Genomic DNA, 25,367 nt, shown 5'->3' on the forward strand with positions numbered 1-25,367 from the left:
ACGCACGAAGACAGGTATCATGAAAAGAAAATAGGCATTGCACTATGACACAGGTGGAGCATGGTGGTGGCAGCATCAAGCTGTGGGGTTGGCAGTAACCACAGAGGGAATGACAGATCCACTGGATCCAGCCAAACAAAGAGAAATCTGTGATTTATCAGTATATCCTACAGTCCAGATGGAATATGGAAGTCACAGGATAGAATTTAGTCTTAGGACCAAAACTCTGAAAGTGTGAAAAACACCCAATCCCCTGAGATTTGGCTCATTTCTGTTCAATAACTGTATATTTAACAAAACCACGTAAAATGTGCTACTGTGTCATCCCCTTTCAGAGGTACCTGAACAAATTGATTAATTACAAATCAATGTGTAAAGTTGATTTTCTCTTTTTATTATGCATATTGTTTCCAATACAGCCCTTTTTGAGCCCTTACATCTTTTTAAGTCATCAAGTAAATAGTATGAAATTTTAGGACATTGAAACCATATCTAATATTTAAACTAAGAAGATATGCTATTTTGATTTTAAAAAATAGATAATCCTTTGAATTTCATGACACTACCATGTTTAAGAAACAGTTGGGTTGCGGTTGTGTTGGCTTCATCAGGTGGAGGCTTGTAGCTTGGTTTCACAGCCTAGTGTGAAGCATTAGGAATAGAAATCAGCACCTACGAGACAAGGTCAAGGTCAAGTTTATTTCTATAGCACATTTCAAACAGCCGATGCTGCACAAAGTGCTTAACAATATAAAAATGGCATTAAAAAGCAACAATGTAATACATTAATAAGAATAAAAAACAATAATAGGACAATAAAAGAATTAAAACAATAACTAAAACTATTTCAAATAAGACCAGAATGCCTGGGTCATAGTGTGTTAAAAGCCAGGGCATAGAAATGTGTCTTTAGTAAAGATTTAAATTGATCAAGTGTTGTGCAGATCTAACATTTAGGGGAGACTATTTGAGACTCTGGGACCTGCCACAGAGAAGGATCTATCACCACGAGATTTGAGATCAGTCCGTGGTTTTGAGCTGGACCTGGTGGTTTGTCCTGGAGCATAGGCAGAGAGGGGCTCAGACAGGTAAGGAGGGGCTCGGGCGTTAAGAGACTTAAAAACAAAAAGTCAAAGTTGAAATTGGATCCTGTAGGAGACAGGAAGCCAGTGTAGAGAAGCCAAAACTGGGGTTATAAGCTCTCTCTGTTTGGTACCAGTTAGCAGGCGAGCAGCTGCATTTTGGACCATGTGAAGACGATGGATGGAGGCCTGATCTAGACCATAATACAATGAATTGCAGTAGTCTCATCTGCAAGTAAGGAAAAGGTGAATAACACGCTCAAAGACTTTAGGAGGGATGGCTTTACCTTGGTCAGCTGTCTTAACTGAAAGAAGCAGGACTGAACTGCTGCACTCACCTGCTTATTCACTTTAAAAGAACCATCAATGTAGACACCGAGGTTTTTTACATGTGTTTACAATGGGAGGAAAGGGGCCCAGAGGCTATGGTTATGGTTCCCGGGCAGAAGAGGGTCGAATGTGGTATGCTCTAATATAACTTATTCTTTGCACAACAGAGTTTTAACCTGCAGACAGACGGAAGCTCCCAACTAGTAGATTTGGACAGACAGAAAAAGAAGAGGCAAATATCCAGAAATCCTACCAGTGGCTGGACAGAGCTGAAAGACAGCACAGAGGCACTGAAGATCCAGAGAGCCTGTAACACCAGGCACGTTTGGGTGCTTTTCAAAGCTGTACTTTCCCAGTTTTACTTGCTTGTGCACCTCGTGGAGCTGAAGCAGCATTACAGAGCCTGACTAATTATAGTGAAACCAGTTATTTCAATTTATTGCTGCTGAAGGTGCTTCTACAAGACTGGCGTAAAAACTCTCCTTTTCACATGACGATATTTCTATTACAAGCAAAAGCAATACGACCGGATCGAATGGGACACCTACTGTGCTGATTACCCCTTCAGCTTTTTTCTTTTACCTGAAAAGCACCGCGTCAAACAGAGTTGGTCCGCTAGCGTCCCAAAATAAAGAGACGGAAGGCGGCGTGAAGAAGCGCTTTGAGCATATCTGGAGAGAAGTTTGCTCGTCTGTGTGTTCGCTTCTTTTCCTTTTTCAGAGGGCTTTGATTTTATTTTAGATATTTAAAAACATGAATATTTCATCATATATTTCTAGCAAGGACGTATTCTTCTGTCGTCATAGATGAACCGCCTTCGGCTGGAAATTACGGGTGGGCCTTGAAGGCAGCATTAATCCTCGCACCTTTTCATCATCACAGAGGTGTTTCATTTGTTTGAGTCGCCGCCGCTGGGGTGGCATTGGAGCTTTCTCTGAGGTCGGGGCAGAGGATAACTGCGTGTTTTTACTGCGTGGAGACAGTTTCTGTCCGCTCCTTTTACATTTCCCTGCATGGGAGACATCCCAGCCTCAAACATGAGCAGTTTGAACGCGTACAAAGAACCATTTGGTGAGTAAAACATTCATTTCACTGTCCGTGTCAGAGCGCCGTTGTTTCATTCATAACTGTTCTCAACAAGTGTCGTGAAAAGTTTCTTAAGATTTGTCACTATTGTTTATTGTGTGTTAAAACGACATGTTGCCACATAAAATAATGTATTTGATCAGATTTCGTCTTCATCTAAAGTATTTTGAACTTAATTCAGTTCAATGTAGCGTCGTTTAGGATGGAAAGGAAGAGCAGCATCCGTTTGTTGGTTAACCACACAACCAAGAAAGTTTCCACAATTAGAAAAATTTCCTTTTTCGACTAAGCGGAAAACCCGCTGGCCTCTGCGCTGGCATCTTATTTGCTGTCCAGTGAAGCTGTGGCGTGACGTGTGACCTTCACGCATTCAGTGATATGCTGAGCGGAAAAGAGTAGGCCACCACAGTTCCACAGAACGAAGTCTAGTGGGCTAAGACAGATTAGAAAGAGGCTCCGTTTGTGGTTTGTATTTCCGTGTTAGTGTCTTAACGACTGCTTGTGCCTCTTGCGTGCTGTAACTGATGGCTTTATTGATCACTGATACGTGCTGTGCTTCACAGCATTTTAAAAAGAACACATTCTGGTTTTAATCGCACTTTTTAATAATCATTTATTCTGGTTTTGCTGTTTTGTTGTTCTATCTATTTACATATTGACTGATGTGTCTTAGTGAGGTGTTGGGCCACCGCCATGTGCCAAAAACTCTCCAGTGCTTTCCTGCACTGATTCTCCGGGTCTCTACAGGGACGATGGAATACCATTGTTTCAAATGATATGATGATGGGGTGGACAGCGCTGTCAGCTGGGTAGTGACTGAAGGCCACAGCTAACCTATTTGCTTTATTTTATTTATAGTTTTTTATTACTGTAATTTAGCACTCATCAGGGAGGAACAGCATCCAGTATTGAGACCAGTCCAGGTCATGCTGGACAGCATTTGTTCCATCAGATACACAGAAGCATCCCAGAACGGATTCCCTGCTCTGCTTCAATAAAAACAAAGCAGTGTGTGTACGTCTGAAGGAAGCTGCATCACGCTGGGCATGAGTCACACATCATTTGCTTTTGAATGGCTTGTTTGGAATATCAAGTTATGCACACTACCATAAAATATTAAAATAAGACTGAGCCTTGAGAATATCCCAAATACAGTCTAAGACTGCAGGGTGTTCAGTTGCGCTAACCAGTTAGTCGTCAGTGCTTCCCAGCAGCGTTATGGAAATCATATGGCCTCTGGAGTCTCTAATCCTGGGGTCTGATGCACTTCAATATTACTGTTGACTGACGTCTGTTAGACGCATCTCCAAGCAGAGGGCAGGGATAGCTCAGTAGGTAGTGTTCGTCCCGTGACTCGGGGGTTCGAATCCACTGAGCAAGGTACCGTTCCTACACACTGCTCCCCGGGCGCTGGCTGCCCACTGCTTCACCGAGTGAATGGGTTCAATGCGGAGGACTAATTTCCCTACGGGGAAGAATAAAGTATACATTATTAGAATCTGCAGCAGGTTCATGTCCTGGAGAGGTAGCTGATCACTGGAGTTATAGAAAACGTTAAATAAATCATCTAAACAGTTTAGATGATTTGAAATGAATCTGAGAGTTTCAGAATGGTTTTGGTCCTGGAAGTGTCCGTGTGCCAGTGACGTGGCCCGTGACCTGAAACGAGTTTAACATGAGCAAAATGAAATCAGAATAGAAATGACTGGAAAATGCAAACCAATGTAACGCATTGTTTTCTGAACAGCTGGTTATGGCAGCTAGTGTTAGGCTGGAGACCTTAAAGTGACCCTTTGCCTACATTCTCACATCATATGAGAGTTTAAGTTCAGAGAAGGTTTCACTGACTCTGGCAGAAAAGATGTCCTCCTTCACTGACTCGTGGGCGACCACAAAGAAGTCTGTAAAGAGAAGCAGAAAAAGGTCTTTCGACGAATCCTGTTACGTGGCACCAAAATGAATATTTATCTCCAAATTACTTTGGCTTTCTTCTGTGAACAAACCACCCCGTAGACCAGGGGTCCGTTCTTCGTACCTTGCTTACTACATCCAAGATCAAATCATCGCGCTAACCGTGAGCTCGCTATTCCGGTTCTCCGAACACACCTGTTGTTCACAATTAGTACAGCTGGATGAAGTAATGTGACATCACTGGGTGTCGTAAAAGGGGCTACGCATCGATAGTAGAAACATTGATCGGCAACCCTCTGATTGGTCGGCGAAAATGTCGAAGGAGCGCGCTCGATGTTTTTCAGCAGCAGAGCAAGAACTCTTGAGTGAGGGATTTCAGGAGTTTCAGAGTTTAATTAAAACGCAAGGGAACACTGCAAAGGCTGCAAAAGCAAGGAGAGAGGGCTGGCAGGAAGTTGCTGACAAATTAAACTTGTAAGTAATTTAATAATAATAATAATAATAATAATAATAATGGATTTGATTTATATAGCGCTTTACAATGCCACTATTCAGTCACTCTCACATTCACACACTGGTGGAGGCAGCTACAGGTGTAGCCACAGCTGCCCTGGGGCAGACTGACAGAAGCCAGGCTGCCATATCGCACCATCGGTCCCTCTGGCCAACACCAGTAGGCAGTAGGGTAGATTTATTATATTATATTACATTATATCATATTATATTATATTACATTATATCCTCTTTCACATTAGAGCCACAACAGGACCCACTAGAACATGGGAACAAGTAAAAGTGAAATATAAGAATATTCTACAGAATGGTAATATTTATCTCTTAGATTGCTTGTCGTCTCTTGGAAAGAGACCCTGAAATAATCTGTTTGTTTGTTTATAACAGCAACCAAGAAAAGGGCAGAGCAAAAAAAGACAGGTGGTGGTCCTGCACCCCCTCGTCAACAAGTTGGTTAAGTGAATAATACCCTCACGGGAAAATCGATATCTCTCTATGAGCACACTGTCGCGCTGAGCTAAAGGATCCTGTCTGTCCCGCAATATACGCTGAATTCTGAGGACTCTCCTTATCAATCTTGCACCTTCCGCAATGGGCTGCTCGCGTATACGGACAGGACATGGCTGCAACAGGCTTCCCAAATCCACCTTGGCTTTTATAGCCGTGGTCTCTCATCTTGATTACACGAAGTGATTTGCAATTACTACTCTGAAATATGAATTACATCTGTAATAATCACATACATGTAATAGAATGTTAATAGTTCATTTCCCTTTTTTAGGAAATGACCTGTATGTATCTGTGTGACATCAATAAAAGGATCAAGTGCTGCATTGTCTTTAGTTACATTGATGTTATTTATTTATGGTGAAACAGTGGTGGAATATCGCTGTTGCTTTCGTATAAATGAAGCGGGCATACCTGCGTGGCCGCGATCTAATCCTGTTTACATAAAGTAAGCCTGCTCCCGAGCAGGTTTACTCTTACGGCTCTGTTGCTATGACAGCAAGTCCCGGATGAGCTTCGGGGAACCGAACGATCCAAGATCACGCGAAATCGTCAACAATCAAATCCAGCTAACTTACTTAGCGAGGTACGAAGAACGGGCCCCTGATGAAGCCGTTCTTCTTGCGGATACTTTGATCCTTCTTTGTTGTCACCCATCGTCACAGACATTTGCCTCTCTGCTGTCTCACCTCAGACACCAACAGTAGCTCGTGGCATATGCCTGCAGACGCAGCGTTCAGGCTCTGCTGTGGGATGTCCTTTAAGTGAAAACCACTTTGTTTTTCCTGCCAAACGACTTTCACGCACATCCTGTGTTTGACACGGGATGATGAACATGTGGTTAATTGGACTGTGGGTTAATGGCTGTTTGTCTACAATCCCATATGATCCAGGTATACACTGTAGGTCCCTTCACCATTACTAAACTGTAATTTAGAGCAGAGCTTGACTAACTCTGTAAGCTAAGCCAGGATGTGGAGCTTCAGTTCACGCAAAAGTGGTCATGATGTTGGAATAGGACATGAGTCAGGTTCAACTGCTTTTTAAAAACGCTATAAATTTGTATTTACAAAGGGGAAAAATCCATGGACACAGCCTGAAAAGGATCGTGCAAACACTAAACATGTTAGTCATTTTAGTGCACAAGTTATGTTCTTCCCCTTTAACACCAATGCAGAGAAAAACCACAGCTGCAAACAATGTCTGATAATACGCAGTGACGCACTCACACTGTTGATACCTGCGGGTTTGCAGATGTGTCAGCAGTACCAGGGATATAACGTCTGTAGATTGTGATCAGATTCTGTATTTAGAGTTATCAAACATCAGATCTTAAACTTGTTGCTAGCACTCTTGGTTAAAAGAAGAAACTACTCCGTTTCTCGCTCTGAGTTCCTGTGTAAACCTCCACCGTTGGCCTTTGTTTCGGTAAAATTGGTCATCTGGTATTTTTGAAATTCTACATAATTAATCTCGTATTCCTATTTTCTATTCAAATTACATTTACTCACATCGATTCACTCAACTGGAGTGAGTGAACATGGTGCTAATTGCTAGCTTGTTATTTTATGACGTAACTACCCATTCAGCTACCGTCGCTAGCACAGGATTGTCCACGTGTCTCATGGAAAGGAAAATAAATATTACGTCAATAAGGCAAAGACTCAAAACCTTTTCAAATTTGATGATTCTTAAAATTAGTACTTCATTGGAAGGAAAAAAAGCAAATTTACTCTTGTGGGGTTTGACAAAGCGCTGGTCATCTGCAATACTGCATCTGTTTTTCATTTCTTTTTATAAATGAGAGAAGCTATATAAACCTATAAATTTAACCAACTATAAGAGAACAGACATCCACCGAATAACTGAAGATAAAAATGTTGTAACACTTTTTTAATGGATCCAGTTTAAAGATGTGTAGCTCTAATGTGCAGCCATTGCATTAGAAATAAGCAGTGGCCCTGAGGGTGCACTCACTAATAAAATTAACTTGAAATGAAATGTTTCTTTTACCCAAGTCAACATATTAACAGTTTTCTGCAGCAGTGTTGCCTTTTACTTGTATACATTTTTGTTTTTCATAGAATTTTAATCACTTTTTTAATCATCGGATAATGTAGGTGACACTAGGGGTGGGCGATAGAAACGATATAAATTTGGCCAACGATAGAGATTTTGACTATATCGCTCTATCGCCATAGCGCATGTTGATGATGTCATCAAGCTGCGCCTGTTTTGGTCGAAAGCATCGCAGTGGCTAAAACCATGATCATCTGCAAATTATGGCGGGAGACAGTCATAGCAAAGAGATGAAGCACTGTTGAAATATGGGGAAAGCCAAAAACTGCGCTTCCTCCACTTCTGTAACATTGATTCATTAATGTTGAATTCTCTCGCAGCTGTTCTGTTCCCATGTTGTTGCAGTATATTAATAACTAACCTCGTATTGTGGATGAATAATCTCAGTTGTTCTCCTGACTGAAGTTTGCCCCGTGTATAGCATCCTGCTATGCGATTGCATTTGTCCCTGACCACCAGAATCCCTCACGTTAACTTTTAATGAGTGGAAAAAAAGTTAGCGTTCATCCTCCAGCTTCACTGTGCTAATGTTATGCTAACATAGCTGTGTCGCTAGCAATCACGTAGCACAACATTATATACCAGGTAGTCCAACTTCAATAACCCTGCAAACGCCACTGCTGTTTAGTTTCCTGTCTTCATTTATGTTGGAAGTGACAGCAGAGCTGTACGTTTGAATTAGTTTCAGAAATCTCTGTCAGAACATGCTATGAAATGTTTAGGTGTAAACTAGCGATCTAACTTCCTGTTAACTTCTAACTCCGTTAAATTTAATAAATTCTGTTTGCATGGATGTTAAACTTAATTGTTACACCCGATAAAGCAGCAACACTGATGATTTAACTAAAGATGAAAGAATTTAGACCGTTTTTAACTCTGTGTTCGTTTGACTTTGGAACCTGAAGCTGACAGAGTTTTGGACCCAGATTACTTCGTGAAGCTCCTCACTACGGCAGCCGTAATGCAGGAACCAGAATTCATACATAAGGCCCACTCTCGATTTTTGAGAAAATTAAAGGATTTAAAGTGTGGAAAATACGTTATACAGAAGAAAAGAATATATCGTGATATATATCGTTACCGCACGTGCTTCGCGATATGAATTTTAGGCCATATCGCCCAGCCCTAGGTGACACTCACAGGGATCATTTTCTGTGTAATTTATATGATCCACGAAACATCCCTTTTTAGATTGGTCAGATACCTCCTACACGCTTTCATGTGAACACACAGGGGAAAGCCTGGGTTACCTGTGCACGTTATACCAGCTATGTGTGACCAAGTATCCCAGTAGTCAAGATTAGGGTAAGTGAATCCAGATAACAGAAAGACACCCTAGGTATAGTAATGTCAGTCTGTAGCACAGGTCCCTGAAAGTCTGTGTGCTGCAAACAGTGAGCAAAAAAAAAAAGAAGTACACACAAAGTAAACTGTGCAAATTTTACACACCGCCAGTCTTTGCTGTTTACGCCCTGATGCCTACTCTTTATTAGAACCACATCTCACTTTCAGAAAAGAAAGTGAAAAGACTGGAAAGTTCAGCCCTTTTCGAAATGTTTTATGTCCTTTTTAATATATGCTTTGAAGGAGGGGTATAAACACTACACCACCAGCTGAATTCTCTACAGTTCAGGAATATGCACACTGAATAATGAAGGAGACACACGTACCACCCAGGGCCAGGTATGTTAGGCCGAGTTTTTACAAGGTGTGTATTTAGCTGCTTTCAGTCTAGACATCGCTGTGGCTTGGGTCAGGTATTGGCATGCCATTCACTTCCATTCATGTGTAGAAAGAAGCACATGACAGAGCACAGGCCTTCTACACAGGCTGCTGAGAAACTGCTTTATCCTTTCACAGCACACATGGGTGGTCAAAAGGGAAAAAAGCTAGGTTCACCTGTGTGGAATTATGACCCTTAGCAATGTATTATGATGTGGTTTATATTTCATCTCTTGAACTTTATCCCGAGCATGCAGATACATGCTCTGCATTCCCAGAGAGGGAGAAACAATGCTCCACTGATCTGGGGTTCAACTTACACTTGATAACTGGGTGACTGGTCCTGCTCTATACTTAACGCTCTATACGACTCGGAGGTGCAAAGCGACGTTATATGCTGATAGTTTTGTCTTTTTTAACCATTAGTCACCTAATTTACTCCAACTTTAGCCAAACTACATTGGCTCCCTGTCAAATACATGAGTTCAGTTTAAGGAAACATTTGAAGTTGGATGAATGATTTACAAACTCTGAATGTGATGTTTAAGGCGAGAGCCTGCGTGTCCTTTGTGTGTTCTCTTTATTGTTACTCATGTATGTAGGAGGTCAGACAGTCGCTGATCGAACAACCACTGCAGTTCAGTTCTGATTGACACTAAATGACCTTCTTCACTCTTTGTTGAGTTCGTTCTGAACTGAATGTTGCAACATAGAAAACTGTACCCTGCTGTATGCACGTGCTGAGCATTTTAACAGTTACACCTCAGATGGGTCACATGTCTGAATTTAATACAAAAATGGCAACATTGATTGTTTTACATCAAAACAAAAGAACTCTTTATCTTTTCAAGTTTGCTTCCTAATCTGTGATCATGAAAGGGTGAAACGGAACCCACACTACGATCGGTCCAACAAGTAGCCGCAGTCTCTAAACCAGGGCTGCCCAATCCCAGTCCTCGAGATCTACTATCCTGCAGCTTTTAGATGCATCCCTACTCCAACACAGCTGAATCAAATGGTGTGATTACCTCTTCAGCATGCCATCAAGTTTGGCAAAGGCCTGATAACAAGCCATTCGGTTGATTCAGGTGTGTCAGAAGAAGGATGCGTCTAAAAGCTGCAGGACGGTAGCTCTCGAGGACTGGGATTGGGCACCCCTGCTCTAAACCTTAAAGAAATCTGGAAAAACAATGAAAAGACTCAAAAATAATAAAACCAGCGAAGCAACGGCCATGGATGTGACATGAACTCAAGTTAGCAGGAGAAAGCTGTAGTATCAGGAGTATTTTTCTGCAGCTATATACATAGTTCAGGGAGTCATCGGCAAGTCCCATGACTGAATTGTTTTCATTTAGCTATGGAAATGCATATTAGCACATCCAGCTTTGGTGCTAGGAGTCCAGTCACATCAACAGACAAACTTTTTTACAGTAATCAGGTGACATCAGAATTTCTGACATTAAGCAAACATTGCCCTGTTTGAATTTTTCCAACAAGAAATCCACAGTCACTTCAAGACCTGAGGTGTATACGTAATAAGTATATATAATCATGTGACATCCAGGAAGTGCAGCGTCATACACTGACAAATACCACTTGGAGTTAAGCCTGTGCTTTATGGTGAGCTGAGCTCTCAACTTTAATAAGATAATAATGACTATTAGGTCAATTGTTTGAAACACTGCAGATGATATACTGACTGACCAGCTGATGGTGGAGCGCTCGGTGTCATCATCAAGTTCTTTTTGATGAAGACAGATAATTAAATTCAAGAGAGGACTTTTTAGCAAGCGTAAAGGAAAGGCAGCGTTTCTCTGGTTTGTGCCATCGTTTCTGTTTCCCACACCTGCAAAGATACAAAACTGAAGCTCAACCTGAAAGAGTTTCATTACAGCAGAGGAAGCGGATCAGTCGGGGAAACCGCCATTTTTAGGGTTTTTAAAATGATTATTATTATTTCCTGATAATGTCATAACACAAGGCTGGGCAATACGGCACATGTAATGTGCATGATCTCTCTCACACACACACACACACACACACACACACACACACACACAGGTCGTGGCTGTGGAACAGGCACGTGTAGAAATATGTGCTTTAACATCAGGATGTATCTTATTAACTAAATGTCCAATACTGTGAATTCCACATTTAAGCGAAGGATTCAGGTTGTTCTGGGTTATGCTGGTCTTTGTAGAACTGTAACACATTCATGTGAATGCTTTGTTTTTCTTTATAAACCTTCATCAAAGAGCTTCATTACTGTGGGAAACTTTCATTTACACGCCTGCATCTTATCACAATAAAAGAATTCAATAAATATTTGTTGGACTTTGTTTTACTTGACGACTTATTTGGTCAGTAAATAGTTAGTCATTTTTCATTTATTTAGTCAGAGCATTGTAACTGTGTGCCCTGATGTCAGCCACGATGTGTTGGTGTCTAATCAGGGAGCTGAGTAGGAGGAGAAAAGGACAGAGTGGGAAGTCGTGAGGTTGAGTCATTTTGGCTGTGCATCTTTTTCCCCTCGACATTGTTGTCTAAACAGAATGTTTTATTTGTTTTGGTCAACCCAGCTTTTATTTTGGAAATGTTTTTGACCATGACCTGACATTGAGAAAAACCCACCATCAGAGCATTTTATGATTATCGTTATTACTAAATACAGTTCTTTAAAAAACGGTTTAAATCTGAGCGAAAACTGCCAGGATGACTCCTGATATTTAAGCAAGTCTCCATCCTGATCCGCCGGCGTTTGAGTGGAAATGTGTAACGTACATATTTCATTACTTGACTCTTGTTGTCCTGAGAGCTCCATGGATGTCTTATGACTTTAAACTGAAACACTATGTAGCTCTGCATGTTTAGTTTTTTGTACACGTGTAAGTTATCTGCTGTAACCCAAGAAAGACCAGCTCAGGACTGTATTTGGCCTGAGTGCAGTGCGGTGCTGAAAAGCCGTCTTTGTGCTGCTCTGTGAGCTGTTGGAGGTCAGAGTCGTCCTCTAACAATATCCAGATTGTTTCAGAGGAGTTTTGCACTGTTATCAGGTGACTTTACCTTTTGTCTTATGTTTAGGAAACCTACATGTAAACTCAGACTTTGCACTTTTTTACTTATAATGTAGTTGCAGCCTGTTCTTACTCTTTCAAATGACCTTTTACCCAGTACAGCCCGGCACGGCCCAGCGCAGCACAGCTGTCACCGTTTCTAATCATTTCTCTTGACTGTGGCCGTCTCTGTGGAGTAGGAAGTAGATCAAATGAGTAATGGTGACCACATCAACATTCACTGTATTAAAGCCTCTTCCTTTTTTCGGAAACAGACAGAAGCAGCTCTGAGCCTGTGGAGGACACAGACACCACCAGCTTTGTGGCAGAATTTGTGAGCAACCTCATTATTCTCTTCTCCAGCCGTGTGTTTAACACTCTCATTGTCTTGACTTGTCTCCTATGTAGTTTGTTTTGTGCTGATTTCTCATTGTTCTTCCTTAGAGTCTTACAGTAATCTGCTAAGAAATGTACCATAACTGAACACAGTGTGCTGTGATTGCTAGCGCCCGAGGGCTCATCAAAGAACAAGTTGCAGCAGGCTGTCTTTGCACACCAGAGTAATTTTCTTCCTCAGTTACAGTCTTTATCTCATGAAGAAAGAGAGTAGGAAGCTTCCAAAGTAGACAACCTTTTTCTTGCTCAGGTTTCTGTCTTCAGTTCTGTTTGCTTTTCATATCGTCATGTCTGTGTTTGTCTGTCCCACAGTCCTTGGAGGCCAATTATCCCGTGCAAGTAACAGATCCCCATGGTGAGTGAGGGCTTTGGCCTGCTGTATAAAGGATTTATGGATATTTATTCTGTCATCAAAATAGTTACAAACTGGATTGGATTTTATGTAAAAGTCAGTTTTAAGAAATGGAAAATTTAACCAATTTATCTTAAATTGCATTTTAATTTTTCAGAAAAATGTGAAGTAAAGATTTTATTTGAGATGTTTTGGTTTTTTCGAGAACTTGGATCTAATGTTTTACATAATGCGTGATAACGGAGAAACTTGGGTGTTAGTCAGGCAGTACAAATGCATGGCTTTGGCCATCTAATACATCAATTAATGCTGTTGCTGTTGGGTTTGTAAGAAACACTTTCACCTACTCTAGTAAAGCTCTGAACGACCTTGGTGTGTCTGTCCGCCTGCTTTAAGCATTACATCACCGTCTGCTTGTTAACAAAGTCAAAGTTTGGGTTAAATGCAGAAACAAGGGACCTTGTCACCTGCAGACAGAAGCAAGATCTTTTCAAACGAGGGAGCTCCATTGATTCACTATGTTAGAATTTTTTTGTCCTAACAGATTTTTACCAACAATTCTGACATCAGTCTGGTAGGACGTCTCAAACGTTCAGTTTATACAAGCTACGAAGATAAACGTACAGTCAAAAGGCCGGTATCAGAATGATGGGCAGCACCACAGTATCAGTCGACGTGGTGGTGCCAGTGGAACCAGACCAGTAGGAACCCGTGTTTAGTGGTGATGCGAGTACTGGTAGGAGTTGCAGGATGAGCTCTGATGTGTTCCAGTACCAGTGGATATGACCTAACTGCAAAAGCAGCTTAAGAAACGGGATATTGTTCAGTGTCAAAGTCAGTCGACTGATGTCCACCCAGCAGAAGCTGCTGTTTGGCTACACTCGCCACTCGAGTCAGAAGACAAACAAGCAAAAGCTGAAGGCAGCTGCAGCAAAAGTCTGCTAGAGCTGAAATTTTCACATTCTTACAGCAACCAACTCAAAGTACCTCTGATCTGAGATGATGTACTGATGGCGTTTTGGATGCAGCTGTGTCTGTGATGCTGAGTAAATGACGACGTGGTGGCCTTCCTTTCTGGCTGGTGGTTTGCACCTGGCCACAGTCGGAGCTTTTGCACCTTTTCTTCTGTTACTGTGAAAGATGTTTGATCGTGTTGTTCACTGAAAACTGCATTTGTATTGTACACATGTATATGTATTCATTCTGACTGTAACGCACTCATGTAGTGATGTGTTTCCAGCAGACGCTGTGACGCTGCACCTCAGCTCGATGCCCTCGAGATACCTGAGTCCCTCCTCAGAAGACAGAATAAGACAGGTCAGCATTACTAGCTCTGATGCACGTGACACACTTTTAGTGCCAGGGTTCAACAGATGTGGTACGGAGGCTAGCCACAACAATGGTAACAATTCATTATGGTCCACATGCATTTAACACATGTACGTTTCACGTGGCACGACAACACTGAACACAAAATGATTCAACGTGTCTGTTTCACCTGATAACAGCAGGGTGAACCATGGGCTGTTTACATTAGGATACTATACTACATCAGGGGTGTCAAACATAAGGCTCGGGGGCCAGAACTGGCCCACTGGATGTTTAAACTGTATATAATAAAAACCTCCCAACAGCCACTCGCAGTGCACGAATGTCTTTAAATTCTAGATTATTTCTTACAGTTTAACATTTATTGTGTTTACCACAGCAGCATTTCTTTATCATGTTGAAAAACAGATGTACTGTTGAAACTAGAGATGGACCGATCCGATATTACGTATCGGTCCGATACTGACCTAAATTACTGGATCGGATATCGGAGAAAAATAAATGTAATCCGATCCATTAAATATCACGAAAGCACCTCACAAAACTTGCAACGCGCCGTAACTCACCTCAGAACGTTAGCACGTCGGAGCAGTATGCATCACGTGATAGAGCGGCTGTGGCATGCGGGACCTGTCGGTGGTCTGGATAGCATGTGGAGCTTCGCTAGCAACCCGGCATTTCATCTCCGACAAAGTTATCCCCGAGAGAAGTAAAGCAAGTGTGTAAGTCCATCTCTGAATGTTTGTAAAGCATTCCTGCGTTAAGCTTAACAAGCGACTGCTTCTTCTTGCTGCTACTTCAATCATGAAACTGCTTAATGATCAGCTGATCAGCTTTTCTGTCGCGAGTCCGTGTCTCTTGTTTGCTTTTGGCCCACTTTGCACCAGAAAGAGGAAACCAGCGGCTGAACAACAGCAGCACGTTTAAGCTTGATCAGCTGTTGTTAGAATTTATTTATTATTACTTTCTACTCGAGGATCTTTTTCTACGTAGCTGACGGCTGGTAACTGTGCAGGGGCGGATCTAGCAAAGTTTAGCCAGGGGGGCCGATAGGGCATTAACTGGGAAAGGGGGCACAAAGACATACTTTTCTTTCTTATTCTCATTTAAAATGTCGAGCTTTTAATAAATAATTATCTGACACCCAAAGTTTTAATTTGATGTAAAATGAATAGAAGTCAATTACTGTATATAGTAACTATTAAGTCTAATATATATACCCTGGTAAGCTATAGTACTTTTTCCTTTGGGAAGGTACCATCTGTGCAGTCTGCAATTTTGTTGAAGAAAGATGTTGAATCTATTTAATATTTCTTGAAAAATAATTGATTTCTGTGCATTTTTTTTCACACTGCATCAAATTAAGGTTGATTACGTCGATTAAGCATCATGAGGTGGAGCGTGAGGGGTGGTTCCCTATTTTTTATTTATTTATTTTTGTTGTTGCTGGGAGTTGGAACCCTATTAGTTAGGTTGCTTAATATTTATGCTAAGTACTAGAGATGGCACGATACCACTTTTTTATGTCCGATACCGATATCATAAATTTGGATATCTGCCGATACCGATATGAATCCGATATAGTGTTTTTAATCAACAAAACTGTTTTTTAAATATCTTGCTGCATTTTGTATAAGTTCATACTCAAGTTTAAAACAACAACTACACTAAAGCTATTCTGTTATAGCTTTAGGGGCGGTGGCTGTAGCTCAGGTGGCAGAGCAGGTCAACCACTAATCAGAAGGTCGGTGGTTTGATCCCAGGCTGCATCCTGGCTGCATGCCAAATATCCTTGGGCAAGATACTGACCCCGTGTTTGCCTGCTGCCGGACACAGGGCCCGGTGGCGCCTGTGTCCGGCAGCCTCGCCTCTGTCAGTGCGCCCCAGGGCAGCTGTGGCTACAATGTAGCTTGCTATCGCCAGTGTGTGAATGTGTGTGTGTGAATGGGTGAATGACTGAATGTAGTGTAAAGCGCTTTGGGGTCCTATGGACTAGAAAAGCGCTATACAAATGCAGGCCATTTACCATTTACCTGTATGCAAAAAAAAAAATATTTCATAGTACAGCAATACTGATCAATCTAATAAACTTCAACCTACACCATCCTCCCTATTCTGGTATTTTAAAGAGTACTTAGCGTAAATATTAAGCAACCTAACTAATAGGGTTCCAACTCCCAGCAACAACAAAAATAAATAAATAAAAAATAGGGAACCACCCCTCACGCTCCACCTCATGATGCTTAATCGACGTAATCAACCTTAATTTGATGCAGTGCACAGAAAATGCACAGAAATCAATTATTTTTCAAGAAATATTAAATAGATTCAACATCTTTCTTCAACAAAATTGCAGACTGCACAGATGGTACCTTCCCAAAGGAAAAAGTACTATAGCTTACCAGGGTATATATTAGACTTAATAGTCACTATATACAATAATGGACTTCTATTCATTTTACATCAAATTAAAACTTTGGGTGTCAGATAATTATTTATTAAAAGCTCGACATTTTAAATGAGAATAAGAAAGAAAAGTATGTCTTTGTGCCCCCTTTTCCCTGTTCATGCCCTATCGGCCCCCCTGGCTAAACTTTGCTAGATCCGCCCCTGCACAGTTACCAGTGTCAGCTACGAAGAAAAAGATCCTGGTGTAGAAAGTAATATTAAATAAATTCTAACAACAGCTGATCAAGCTTAAACGTGCTGCTGTTGTTCAGCCGCTGGTTTCCTCTTTCTGGTGCAAAGTGGGCCAAAAGCAAACAAGAGACACGGACTCGCGACAGAAAAGCTGATCAGCTGATCATTAAGCAGTTTCATGATTGAAGTAGCAGCAAGAAGAGGCAGTCGTTTGTTAAGCTTAACGCAGGAATGCTTTACAAACATTCAGAGATGGACTTACACACTTGCTTTACTTCTCTCGGGGATAACTTTGTCGGAGATGAAATGCCGGGTTGCTAGCGAAGCTCCACATGCTATCCAGACCACCGACAGGTCCGGCATGCCACAGCCGCTCTATCACGTGATGCATACTGCTCCGACGTGCTAACGTTCTGAGGTGAGTTACGGCGTGTTGCAAGTTTTGTGAGGTGCTTTCGTGATATTTAATGGATCGGATTACATTTTTTATTTTTCTCCGATATCCGATCCAGTAATTTAGGTCAGTATCGGACCGATACCGATACGTAATATCGGATCGGTCCATCTCTACTAAGTACTCTTTAAAATACCAGAATAGGGAGGATGGTGTAGGTTTAAGTTTATTAGATTGATCAGTATTGCTGAACTATGAAATATTTTTTTTTGCATACAGGTGTAACAGAATAGCTTTAGTGTAATTGTTGTTTTAAACTTGAGTATGAACTTATACAAAATGCAGCAAGATATTTAAAAAACAGTTTTGTTGATTAAAAACACTATATCGGATTCATATCGGTATCGGCAGATATCCAAATTTATGATATCGGTATCGGACATAAAAAAGTGGTATCGTGCCATCTCTAGTTGAAACGGTGCTTCTTTGTCTCATATACAGATGTGTGTGTGAGCCGTTGTTTCTCTGGTCCACACTAGATCAAATCAAGCTGTATGTGGCCTGTAATATAAAATCAGTTTGTGAGCAGTAATTGAATTGCTCATGTTTCTAGTGCAGCGCTCACTAACTACAGGGAGTGCAGAATTATTAGGCAAGTTGTATTTTTGAGGAATAATTTTATTATTGAACAACAACCATGTTCTCAATGAACCCAAAAAACTCATTAATATCAAAGCTGAATGTTTTTGGAAGTAGTTTTTAGTTTGTTTGTAGTTTTAGCTATTTTAGGGGGATATCTGTGTGTGCAGGTGACTCTTACTGTGCATAATTATTAGGCAACTTAACAAAAAACAAATATATACCCATTTCAATGATTTATTTTTACCAGTGAAACCAATATAACATCTCCACATTCACAAATATACATTTCTGACATTCAAAAACAAATCAGCGACCAATATAGCCACCTTTCTTTGCAAGGACACTCAAAAGCCTGCCATCCATGGATTCTGTCAGTGTTTTGATCTGTTCACCATCAACATTGCGTGCAGCAGCAACCACAGCCTCCCAGACACTGTTCAGAGAGGTGTACTGTTTTCCCTCCTTGTAAATCTCACATTTGATGATGGACCACAGGTTCTCAATGGGGTTCAGATCAGGTGAACAAGGAGGCCATGTCATTAGTTTTTCTTCTTTTATACCCTTTCTTGCCAGCCACGCTGTGGAGTACTTGGACGCGTGTGATGGAGCATTGTCCTGCATGAAAATCATGTTTTTCTTGAAGGATGCAGACTTCTTCCTGTACCACTGCTTGAAGAAGGTGGACTTCAGGAAGGGCAGAGCAGACCCGGCCCCACTTTACATTCATGGGAGCTGTGTGGAGAGGGTACACTCCATGAGGTTTCTGGGCGTGCAGATCTCTGATGACCTCTCCTGGACTGCAAATACTACAGCGGTGGTTAAAAAGGCCCAGCAGCGTCTCCACTTTCTGAGAGTGCTCAGGAGGAACAACCTGGAGGAGAGGCTGCTGGTGACATTTTACAGAGCCACCATAGAGAGCATCCTAACGTACGGCATAACAACATGGTATGCAGGGTGCTCAGCTGCAGACAGGAAAGTACTGCAGAGGGTCATCAACACAGCCCAGAAGATCACTGGCTGCTCTCTGCCCAGCCTGGAGGTCACTGCAAACTCTCGGTACCTCAGCAGAGCTGGCAATATCATCAAGGACCACTCTCACCCCAGCAACCAACTGTTTGAACTATTACCGTCAGGCCGACGGTACAGGTCACATAAAACCAGGACAAACAGATTCAGGGATAGCTTCTTTCCCAGAGCTACCACCGTAGTAAATAAGCACAAAAACAATTGAACCTATTCCATACCGTCACTGTCATTATATTATGCTGCTATTCATACTGTCATTATATTAATGCTGCTATCCTGTATATATTGTACATACTATTGTTTGAGTACTTACGATTGTTTTTTTTGTACTTTTTATATTTTACATTTATATGTATTATTGAAACTTGCACCGAGGGAGTGGCACTCCAATTTCGTTGTACTCTGTACAATGACAATAAAGGCTATTCTATTCTTCCAGAAACTGGCAGTAGGACTGGGAGTTGAGCTTGACTCCATCCTCAACCCGAAAAGGCCCCACAAGCTCATCTTTGATGATACCAGCCCAAACCAGTACTCCACCTCCACCTTGCTGGCGTCTGAGTGGGACTGGAGCTCTCTGCCCTTTACCAATCCAGCCACGGGCCCATCCATCTGGCCCATCAAGACTCACTCTCATTTCATCAGTCCATAAAACCTTAGAAAAACCAGTCTTGAGATATTTCTTGGCCCAGTCTTGACGTTTCAGCTTGTGTGTCTTGTTCAGTGGTGGTCGTCTTTCAGCCTTTCTTACCTTGGCCATGTCTCTGAGTATTGCACACCTTGTGCTTTTGGGCACTCCAGTGATGTTGCAGCTCTGAAATATGGCCAAACTGGTGGCAAGTGGCATCTTGGCAGCTGCACGCTTGACTTTTCTCAGTTCATGGGCAGTTATTTTGCGCCTTGGTTTTTCCACACGCTTCTTGCGACCCTGTTGACTATTTTGAATGAAACGCTTGATTGGTCGATGATCACGCTTCAGAAGCTTTGCAATTTTGAGACTGCTGCATCCCTCTGCAAGATATCTCACTATTTTTGACTTTTCTGAGCCGGTCAAGTCCTTCTTTTGACCCATTTTGCCAAAGGAAAGGACGTTGCCTAATAATTATGCACACCTGATATAGGGTGTTGATGTCATTAGACCACACCCCTTCTCATTACAGAGATGCACATCACCTAATGTGCTTAATTGGTAGTAGGCTTTCGAGCCTATACAGCTTGGAGTAAGACAACATGCATGAAGAGGATGATGTGGACAAAATACTCAGTTGCCTAATAATTCTGCACTCCCTGTATGAAAACCACAGCTGTTTTATTCCCTACATGCCTTTCACAGGTAACAAGTCCATAGGAACAGAGTAAAGCATGACGTGCACTGTACTGTTAGACACTCTTTATTAAAAACTGATGCTTTGCTTCTTACAGAAAGTGATTGGTTATCCTGATTTGGCACAACTGTGTGGCCCGTGCAGTTAATAACAAAACGTTTCCTATGGCCACATATCAGCACAAAAACAGATTATAACAGGGAGGACACACCGTCAGCTGTGGTGTCCTTCCAGTCTACAAACCTGGATCTCTCCCTTTGTTCCCTGTTGTGCTTGAAGAGAACACAGTGGCAGCGTGGCAATGCACTGGTTAGCACCAATGGGTGGGGATCCTCTGAAAATACGACCGCCAACAACCAAACATTATTCACCAGATCTAAAGACACAGAGCATAGTCTGTGAGAACCTTTTATTTTAAGCTGTGATTATACAGGATGTGGTTTGGTCTCACTGAAGGTGCAGCTGTGAACTTTGCTAATAACAGAGACCGAGCACAGTAGGAAGAGCGCTCACATGACTCCATTTCAGGGCGCTCTCGGAAACAGTGCTGCTGCTGTCGGTAGCGAGCTTAAAGGGGACAGAAGATTTGACCCATTCCAGTCTATTCCAGTCTCTCCACTGGTGAAATATTCACACCCCTCCAGCACAGCGTCTCAACTCTCTGCTCGACCTTGATGTACTGTGCAACATGGCTTCTGTTGAGACATGTTTTATTAGCACCAGCCAGGAAAAAGCATCACATCTAAACCTCTGATCTACATTTGCAGCCGAGTGAAACCTGAACCTGCTCTAACCGAACTGCAGCGACTACTAAAGGCAGTAAATTTACCACAGCATCAAACAAACGGCTGATTAGCTTTTTCTCAGCGTACAAGCATTGTGAAGCGTTACAGCCATGACGATTGTAGGGAATGTAAACGTTTCACATTGTTAACGATTTAAATTGTTTCCATGGTTGCCTCAGTCCCAGGAATGGTCATAATCCTTTCTCTTATGACACCGGGACATGGTGAGGATTAATGGTCCATATTGTCTTCATCCACAGCATGCTAGTATCCACAATCCAGTTGAGGAATATACCTGCTAAATATGTACATAGAGTTAGAGTTGCTAGCTATAGTGCTGCAATCTACAACGTCGCTCCACACGGGGCACTTTACCAAACTGCACATCACGGCCATCAGAACTTGTGTTTGGTACATGCACTGCAGTATTTTTAACACCAAAAAGATCAAATGAAATCTATTAAGCTGTAATTCTGTCTTTCTTACTCACTCCACTAATGCAGTAATTAGAGTTTGCAAGTATGGGCATATACTGCTTTCTCATTTTCATGGCTTTGACAGCACATGTATAGACTTCCTGCAGTTCAGGATGCAGTAGCACTGAGGCCAACACAAAAGTGGATGTGAGGCATCAGCAGGAGAAATGTAAAAACTCTGCCTCATGCCCGTGTGTAGCAAATGTTTTGTCTTTTACTGCAGCGGCTCTGAAGCAAAGTACAGCAGCTTGAATGAGCTTTATAATTTTTAAGTATAAAGGGTTGCTTTAATAACTGTCCTCCGTAAAATATATCCTCACTACTTTGCTGCGTATGTTTTCCACGACTCATGAAAAGGTCATTGATGATATTTGGTTGCGACCGACCACTCCAAACAACACTCAAAAACAATGTCTCCACCTTGAGTTAATGGTAGTATTTGCTAAAAAGGTGTATATTCCTTTACAAATATTACACACCAGCACCTGCAAAATGACACAGAATGGAAGTACTGGGTGTACGGGCTGCCCTGCTGAGACACCCAGCAAATCCCATCATGCACAGACATATTTGGATTTAGCAGAGTAGTGAATGTAAAGTTGTTCTTTGCAGCGCTCATTTTCACATACCCTCAGCAATGTTTGTAGTCCGGGGGGAAAATGACCAGTCCACAGTAGCATGTGCCTACCATTCATTCTTTGCTTCTCTGTGTGCAGCCAGTGGAAGATGTGGAAGAATGCACTTGCCCCACTTCTTCTTCACCAGGTAGGTCAGTTACTCGTGCTGAACCCTTTAAATGAAAATATCAGAAGGAACTGAAACACCGCTTATCAGACTAACAGCAGTTTTACTCTTTGATTTAAATTTGACAGTAATAATCATATGATGGTTACACTTTGGGAGAGGAGTTTGAACACACCACAATCTTCACGATGGGCACTGTGTTGTACTCAACACAACTAGAAGAATACGTGACTAAATTATTAAAGAGGACCTGTTCTGCTGCTTTCAGCTTCATGCTCATTTCTTTCACTCTGCTTGAGCTTTGCATCATTGAGTTCAGAAAGCTTGGGATGACACAGCGGTGCAGTGTTTAGCCCCGTTCACTCACAGCAGGAAGGTTCTGGATTTGAGTCCTTTCATTGTGGACTCGCGTACACCAGTGGGTGCTCTCTGGTTATTCCAGCTTCCTCCCATAGTCCAAAGACATTTAAGTGTGAATGGTTGCACTCCTGCCTTTCACCAATGAAAACTGGAATAGTCCAGAGCCCCTTTGCAACACGCTTCGCTCTCCTTTTGTGACACTTTTATTCTGATGGGCTGTAAACAACAAAGGCTTCTCGTGCTTTGAGCAGAGCTGTTGACTAAACTGTTGAACATAGCGGGTTTGTTTTTTTTACTCTACATAACATGCTTCATTCACCCATTCATACAAGCACTTTGTTCCATGCTTAAAAGCTTTCTAACAGTGGGGTTGGTATCTTGGATATCTGGCGTGCAGACTGGAGCAGACCAACCTTCCAATGAGAAGGTGACCTGCTCTGCCTCCTGAGCTACAGCCACCCAGACTAAAGCAGTTTGATAAGCTTTTTGCCTCAAAGGGATTTCTTGGATGTGTTGAAACCTTTTCCATGTTAAATGTGCGTTTGTTTTTCATCGTAACAGAAAACACTGACAAGCTAAATAGTTGTTAGCAAATTGTCGTTAGCAGATAGCAAATGTTATTTGGTAATGTGCTTGAGCTAACTCAATCTTTCCTTGTCCATCTCTGAGTTCAGACTATCCCAAAGAACTACAGTTTTTAACGAACCCCTGCGAGAAGTGCTTCTGCCCGGCACCCCCTCCCAAAATCAGCGACCTCATGAACGACAAAGATCTGCTGGACTTGCTGCGGCTCAAATTGGATCCAAACCACTGCACCATCAAAAACTGGAAAAACTTTGCGAGTCGTTGGGGGATGAGCTATGACGAACTGACCCTGCTGGAGCATCGGACCCAGGGTTCCTTGTCCCACAGCCCCACCCAGGAGTTCCTGTTACGCTACAACCAGAAGACGGTCACTGAGCTCACTGAACTTTGCCGCATCTATCAGCGCATTGATGTGCTGCGACTGCTGCAGAGCTGGATAGAGAAGGATTGGCCGTCGCGCTGGCAACACACACAATCAATTTGACTCTTAATCTTTCAGGGTTGTACTTGATTTCCTAATTTTCATAAGCTTTGATACATGCTACCAGTTTTTTGTATCTTTAGTAAATGAGCTTGTGAAATGGATAAAACAATGCTGTCGAACCTGTCTGTAGAGAATATTGCACAGTACTGACCTCACGCTGTTCTGGATATAGTGAATACAATGCAAAGTCACAGATCTGATCGGTGCATGCAGATCACCAGTATATTTCTTTCTTGTGACCTGACGTTGGCACACCTGCCGCAGATTCTGAGTCTTCGGAGCAGTGTTAAAGATTGACATTAACTAAATCAGATGGAGTTGGATTATTCAAATTCAAGCAACGATGTTGATGTCAATGCTGCAAAATTTCATTTTCTTACTTTCTGTGTTTCAAAGGCTGTTTAGAGATTTTCATAATACCTGGGCAGAGGCAGAAAGATGTCACTGTGCAGTGCAACTCAACAACAACAGAAGTTAAAGGACAAAACACTGGAGTTGGACACTGAAATAGCTTCACCGTAATGGGACAGTTTAGACATAGTGATTCCACTGACTTGTTCATTAACACAGCGGTCCCCAACCTTTTTTGCTCCACGGACGGTTTAATGTCAGACAATGTTTTTACGACTTTGAGGTGTGGCGGATAAATACAACAAAATTCAATGATCCGACCGAGACACAAACGCTGGTGTTTTGTAAATATAATAATAAACGCAAATTCACTGTGTAACTGTGTAACTTTATTAGCAGCGTCCTCCTGAAATACACCAACAACATTGACAGTAACGTCCTCCTTAATCCCCTCTGGTTGCTATGGACACGCGTAAATATTTCTTTCAAAAGAAGACGCAGAACTACAACACGGGAAAGACCCAGGGAAACAGAGTTCACGATAACAACCCTGAAAAACACAAATTTCACACCCGAGCCTCAACTCTCACGGCCCGGTACCACGAGTCAGACCGGTACCAGGCCGTGGACCAGGGATTGGGGACCGCTGCGGTAGAAGAGATTAATTTCACACTTAGTTCTGAGACAGTGTATCCATACATCTGATGGTTTCCTGAGTTCTTAAGGGAAATGTTTCCCACCCCATTACAAAAGTACTCATTCCTGTCAACCTTCACTGTCTCCGTTTTTCTGTTCAGCTAAATATGAAAAAGGGAAATCCTGATTTCAGAAACACTAGCATGGCTCTAGGTGCAAAGAATACCCCCACCCCCCAAATAGGATTTTCTATTGGTGTGGGTTACTGTTTGGGGGTTTTGGGGGGGGGAACATGAGCCCATGTTAACAGGATCCCCTTCATAACTTTTTGAATACTAAACATTAGCATAAAGCTGAAAGTAGAGCCATGTTATAAACATTAGTTTATTGGAGTCAAACACCTTTTGTAAAATTACCCAAAGAAAATAACCTGTAAACTAAAAAGCATGCAAAGTATTTTTAAGAGCTTTTGTTTTATCAGTATGAAATAAACATGTAAAAAAAAAACAACTTGTCAATGTTTTTGTTGTTTTCAAATATTGAATTGCAATATCAGAAC

The 25,367-nt window shown here is 41.9% G+C and overlaps 1 protein-coding gene across 2 annotated transcripts; it reads left to right on the plus strand.

Moving 5' to 3' along the window:
• The first annotated feature begins 2,299 nt into the window (after nt 1-2,299).
• On the plus strand, nt 2,300-25,300 carry edaradd (EDAR-associated death domain). Of its 2 annotated transcripts, none has more exons than XM_085476796.1 (6): nt 2,300-2,483; nt 12,559-12,617; nt 12,992-13,034; nt 14,272-14,348; nt 22,365-22,413; nt 23,427-25,300. In XM_085476796.1, exons 1-6 carry the CDS (start codon nt 2,426-2,428, stop codon nt 23,819-23,821), a joined length of 681 nt encoding a protein of 226 aa, XP_085332922.1. In that variant the 5' UTR covers nt 2,300-2,425; the 3' UTR covers nt 23,822-25,300. The 2 variants fall into 2 exon arrangements, with proteins under 2 accessions (XP_085332922.1, XP_085332923.1); XM_085476797.1 differs by having other exon boundaries at nt 14,275-14,348.
• The last annotated feature ends 67 nt before the right edge of the window (nt 25,301-25,367 follow it).

Source organism: Copadichromis virginalis, linkage group LG13 (genome assembly GCF_057382275.1).
Source record: "Copadichromis virginalis isolate Kocher_CV1m ecotype Utaka linkage group LG13, C_Virginalis_male_GT1.1, whole genome shotgun sequence".
NCBI classification, from domain to species: Eukaryota; Metazoa; Chordata; class Actinopteri; order Cichliformes; family Cichlidae; genus Copadichromis; species Copadichromis virginalis.